General features: G+C 42.8%; 1 protein-coding gene across 1 annotated transcript; it reads left to right on the top strand.

The window, feature by feature from the left end:
• The first annotated feature begins 403 nt into the window (after positions 1-403).
• Positions 404-4,309, top strand: tmem74 (transmembrane protein 74). The gene is made up of 2 exons (XM_004566765.5): positions 404-549; positions 1,190-4,309. The coding sequence occupies exon 2, from the start codon at positions 1,257-1,259 to the stop codon at positions 2,100-2,102; it is 846 nt and encodes a 281-aa protein (XP_004566822.1). The 5' UTR covers positions 404-549; positions 1,190-1,256; the 3' UTR covers positions 2,103-4,309.
• Positions 4,310-6,117: the final 1,808 nt, after the last annotated feature.

Raw genomic sequence — 6,117 nt, 5'->3', positions numbered from 1 at the left:
TACTGACCCAGTGCCCAGACCTATCCCAGTAAGCCGAGGAGTCCCCACTGTAAACTAATTTAATTCCCTTATCTCTACTGCATTAGCATCTCTGTATGAATTGTCTCTGTGGGGGTTTAACATTGCCTTCATAGAGACCTTGGGAATCTTTCCTAAACTCCTAATTTCACCAAGAGACTTTTCTTTTTCAATTTGTTGATGGCATTTGAGCTTATACATTATTTACGATATTTCCAAGTATTTCGGTGCCATTCATAAGGATTTCCCTCAGCCCTTCAAGTCTTGGTTTCTGTTGACGGACAGCGATCGCAATCGACTCACAGATAGCAGCGCTCCTTTCAGCGCCACATCGTGGGCGTCGCAGGCTGTGTGTGTGTGGGAGGGACTAAGGGGAGAGCTCCCCTCAGTGCAGCCGGTCTGCCAAAGCACTGAGCAAGCTCAGAATATATTCAAAGCATATCTACCGATAAGGCTTTTTTTGTCTGCCTCCGTTGTGTGGTATCATCCGCTGTGACGGAGAGAAGTCGAAAGGGATGCTTAAGTAACGCGGTGAGTTTATTTCTGTTTATTAATGCAGCTTGAGGAGGATTGAGGGTTTTTTTGTGTGTGTTTTTTTTAGTCAGGGATTAGAAAAAATATGCATCGCTGGTCCAACCCTTATGCAGAGGAGCATCTCATATCTTACGCTGAATCCAAATTAAGTGTGCAGGACGATTAGGGTATATCTTAGTGGTGCTTTTATTTAAAGCTACTGATGCTTTTTTACTGTAAGTATATGCACTCGGGCTGATAGTGGTTATGAATATCTCTGCTTGCAGGGATTAGTTATAGCTCAGTTTCACAAAGGTGTTTATGGATCAAGCACTGTATATTTTAAAACAGAATTAAAATAGATAGCTTAATCTCGATTTGTACGTTTTGCTTACCTAATTGGATTAAGAGTCATTTGGCTAAGCACTGGCATATAAGCGCCTTTTAAGGTCCATTCTTAAACCATCTCATCAACTTTAAAGTGGTTTTTTCGTCAGCATTACTCTATTTTAACTATATGTGTATTCTTCATTTTACGCACAAGTTTTAGCGCATTCGTGAATTATGAAATATGAGAAAAAGAAGAATGCTATCTACAATGACATGAATCTAATTTATAAGCACCGTTAAACTTAGACGTGGTGTGTGTTCTTAATAGGGATGCTGTGGAGTGAAAACATCGTGGGAGGAAGGCTCAGAGTGAACCAGCGGGTGGTGAAACACGAATGGCTTCCCCAGAGCTGCTTCCCGCAAAGGAGGGAGGAAAACAGCCCGACATTTCCGACGCCCTTGACCGCGTTTCGGCCAAGCTGCATGCCCGCAAGTCGAGTGGATCAACAGGAGGAGCGATCCCGGGGGAGGGCGCCTGTAACCCGGTCCGCAGCTGCCATGGCCGGTGTCTTTCAACACCAAGGACAGCGCAGCGCAAGGCGGGCGCGGAGATTAAACTTGGTCACCTCGGTGAGGAAAAAATTCGAGTTTGTTGCGACGAGGAATTAGAGACATCTTTCACCTATATCGACGAGAATGTCAACCTGCGACTGGCCAGCCCGGAGTCTAGTTGCAAAAGTACTCACAGAGCCGTGCGCAACGGCGAGCCCTGCTCTGAGACTCTCCCCGAGTTTTCTTTTATGTCCGAGGATGATCTCTCCTTCGGGGAGGGCTCCGGGAATTCTATTGACTACGGCTTTATCAGTGCAGTCACGTTCCTGGTAACCGGGATCTCGTTGGTGATCATCTCCTACGCTGTACCCAGGGATGTGGTGGTGGACCGCGATAGCGTGTCGGCGAGAGAGATGGAGAAGCTGGAGATGGAAAGCGCCCGGATAGGTGCCCACCTGGATCGCTGCGTCATCGCGGGACTCTGCTTGCTCACGCTGGGCGGCGTGGTGCTCTCCACGCTGCTGATGATCTCCATGTGGAAGGGAGAGATGTATAGAAGAAAGGTCATCGCTTATTCCAAGCGTTCGGCCAAACTGTACGGCTCGATCAACCTGAAAACTAGATCCAGTCCCAGCCACTCATCCGGGCAGTATTCCTTAGAAGATGAAGTGGAGGAAACTATTACCTAAGCTGCTGCTCTGCATATAAAAGAATTGTGATTAACTGGGATATAATACCATTCACATTGTCATTCTCTAACATATACTGTACTTATAATTTCAAACTGTAAGTTTGCAACATTTTTATCTAATAGTGTAGCAACAGATCAAGCCTCCAGTTACATTTCCACGTGGCAAAAAGAGTGAACAAGAAAAGCATCCAAAGCAGTTATTACCAGAAATCTATTATTTGGAATTAAATTATTCCCAAATGATCTTTTTATGACTAAACTATTAGAAAAAAAAGTGCAGGGAGAGCATTAAGAGCTTTGTGCCACAAACATTGTATTTATTTATTTATTTTTGGCTCAAGATACAATCCCTGAGAGCTTCCATTTATTACTAAGGTTATTCCGTTGGTTATTCATATATAATGCAAACACCAAAATTGCACATAGGCACATTTCAGGAAGTAGGGGGATGCTTGTGTCCCCAGAGCAGGAAAGTGGGAGTAAGACGGGATGTATCGTTGTCCCTGTTTACTGTCACATGGGCGAATAGGCTCAGCAGTCCACATGGTAATATCCAGTGACAGTCCCTCTCTGGTGCAGTGCTGAGGTAAGCCAGTAAGGCTGGCTTCATGCATCTAAGCCAAAGCTGCACATTGATTTGATAGTTATGATAAATTTGACTGCAGTTGACAGCCATCACATCCACTCTGCACCTTCCTCTGCTCTCTGTTGATCTGCCCTGCTCCTCTTTCTCAGCTTCTTGCCTCACCTTCTCGCTGCCACAGCAGACTTCCCCTCCCCTTGCAGACCTTCAGCATATTTTAGACTTACACGCCTGCGGGAGGGGTCCCAAAAGACCACAACCCAAGTGCCTGTTACGTTTCAAGGTTGAGCAAGCCTGTGCTTACCAGTCTCTTTCCATCTTCTGCTAGCTGAGGATGGACTTAAGAACAGCTAATCACAGATGAAAGCGCTGCCCTATTTCCCAAACGGAAAGCTGTCACTACTTCAAAGAGCTAATTACCTCTCTTAAGTGATGTCTCACTCTTTTTTAAAAGGTTATGTTTGATGTTATCACACTGATTTGCTGAGTTAAAAAAGAGAGAGAGAAAAGAAATGCAGGTGAGCACATAGAGCTTAGGAAAAGAGGTTTATCCTGTGCAGACTTGCTAAAAATGTTAATGCTCTAGTGACCTGACAAGGTGAAGACCTGCTTCTGTCTCTTGGTTAAGGAGGAATTCACTTTGGTCTAGGCTTAGTCTGAGTTAAAATAACCTTATGTTTCTCTTTGATGGTTTTTAATGCAGGCTGAAAAAAACCTATTAAAAATCTCACACAATTGTCTTTTAAAAAAAAAGTCATTTTTTGCACTTAAGGCTCATAAATCATGCATGAAGCGCTAATTCTTATTTGCATATATTCTTATGAACAGCCAAATGTTGCATTCTGCAAGACGAGTTCAAGTGACTCTTACTGTTACCTTAGTTTCTTGTCCTCTCTTTTCTCGGGCTGTGTGACCCTATTTCAAGGCTTACATTCAAAACGACATGAGTCAGCCTCTATTAATGAGATGCGGAGGCTTATTAGTCGATGGTAAACAGCTCGGGGCTGTTGCTGTGCTTTTGTTCGGTTGTATTGCTTCTATATACTGTCAGAGCATATACATGCATTCTGAATGACATTCAGTTGATGGAAGATGGGAGATGATGGAAAAATGGCCTGAGATGGTAAGATTAAGCAAAAGACATTTATGTATGAGCCCGGATTTTGTCAACAATGGACTAATGCAAGTTTTTGTTATTAGAGCATTTAATTTCCTGTGTGTACATCCCTGAAGAGCAACCATTACATTTCAAAATTGCAATAAAACACTAAATGCAGACATTTCCAGGAAAGGTAATAAAAATTAATGATCCAAATAAGGCAAATTGTCCTGTTCTCTTCATAGGAGCTGTAAATCTTAATCATATTTCAATGAGAGGGCTTTCCTGGTCTCGTTGGCTGAGGAGGTGAAGTGCAACATCCAAGTTGGGTTGCTAGATTCTCATTTCTTCCCACTTCCTCTTTCTTTCACACTCCCCAGTAATTCCACATAAAATGAAACCTGTTCATCACTGATAGGTCAACACCAACGGAGCCACTGCCAAAAATTCTGAATGATACTATTGAGCAATTGGATCAAAATCCAGAAATATAACACTGCACTGCCTTTAATTTACAAATGTTGCAACATCTGTGACAATGTCACTCTTGTAACACACAGAAGGCCATAAATCCCAGAGGGGGGCACACATCAAACTCACATCAAAGAGCATCATGTGTGGTATATAATGCATTATGCTGTAGGTTTTCACATACTATTCTTTTCCTGCTCCCATTTTTCCTCTGTATCTCCCATTCTTCTTTCTGTCCTCCTCCTCACAGCCAACACTGGGCTTCCCCTCATACAGCCAACTAAATGTGTTCGGGGGATTTAATCAGGGGATTTGCTTGAAGCGACAGCATTTTACACGCCAAGCTCAAGTGTATTTCCAGAGGTTTCATGCATAAGCTCTTTATCCTTCAGCAGTGCACAGCTAAATCACCCTTATTGATATTTGGTTGACTTCTCCGTAAGTCGATCCTTTCGGGTAAGGCTGAGGTGCAGTCAAACTGCTGCCATCAGCTAATTTCCCAAAGGTGATATTACACTCCCCATCCTGTCATTGCTAAGACTACACGTATGTGTGTGAGTATGGGTGTATTTATATGAGTTGGCATAGGTGTTACATGTCACCTTTTCTAGATTAAAGAGTTGCTGACCTGAAAATTTCATTTCAAACTGTTTCTGTGGACACAGAGTCCAAAGATGGTCTACAGAGGTTTTAAATGCAGGCAGTGGATGAGAAAGCTATATTATGTATACATATATATTCGGTTATGTCTGTCCATCATCAAATGTTCTCCTTTAGATGTATTAGGATGTCATAGTGGAAATACATTTTACCAGTCTGAACTGCAGGGTCAAATTCATGCTGCACAACACCATAAAACATCGTAAATGTCAACAAAATGACAAGCATGCACCCGCTGCCTCGATGCCCCTTCTCTAGCTTCCAGTATTGGAGACTTTTCCATTGAAGACTGCTCTTTGGCCTCTCCACACATCAGATTCTCCACACAGAACGTGCACGAGAGGTCAGTTTTGTGTGCAAGTTTGAGCAATCAGAACACACCCACCGCACTGGAAGCGGACCAGAGGGCCACAGGGACAAGGGGAGATTAGCCAACTTTAAATTGGATATGATTTGGGATTTTTATGGGCAAAGTCACAGAACTTGGTGATCAAACTGCTAATTCCTAAAATGTTTAATTCTTCTTCAATTGTTGGCTGTGTAAATTTTTGGTGGTTTCTGTGTCTTTTAACGAAAAAACAGAAACAACTGGCTCTCATTGGTCATACATATTAGATACTGTACATTCATGGCTATCCTGTGTCTACTCTCTGTCTATCAGTGGAGAGTGAGGCCCACAAAAAAAATTTCCATTCTGATTGATTGCTTTGGAGGAGAAAGCTAAAGCCAAACTCTTCGGGGATATGACTTCATTCTTGGTTCTTCCCTCCACCACCGTACTAAGACAGGATATTTTTAGTCAATATGCATATTGGATTTTTTGGAAAGCTCATTGTCCGCAAAGCTCACTGCTATGGATGCACTTAGCTGGGCTGTTTTACATTTATACTCCAAGAACATCCTTGTTCAGGCTCATCCAAGCCCCTTCCCGCGGTTTCACTTTTAGATGACATCAAAGCTTTTGAAAAATACTTTTATGCTGCCTGTGTGTGTTTTTTCTTCAGCTAACTTTATTACCATATGGTCCCTCCTACTCAGTACTGTCTTGTCTTTCTTTCGCCTGTGCCATACCATTTTGTAAGCCTCAGCGGTTCAGCAGTTTCCTATGCTGTGTAGTAAGACTGAACAAAACCCTATTCTTACAAGAAAATACCACAACTACTGCTCCATGTCAAATCGATTTACGTCTCTGGTCAGCCG

The sequence above is a fragment of the Maylandia zebra genome, linkage group LG11 (assembly GCF_041146795.1).
Source record: "Maylandia zebra isolate NMK-2024a linkage group LG11, Mzebra_GT3a, whole genome shotgun sequence".
In the NCBI taxonomy this organism is placed as follows: domain Eukaryota; kingdom Metazoa; phylum Chordata; class Actinopteri; order Cichliformes; family Cichlidae; genus Maylandia; species Maylandia zebra.
The sequence above is the reverse complement of the archived record's forward strand: the minus strand, read 5'-3'. Positions and strand labels throughout refer to the sequence as shown.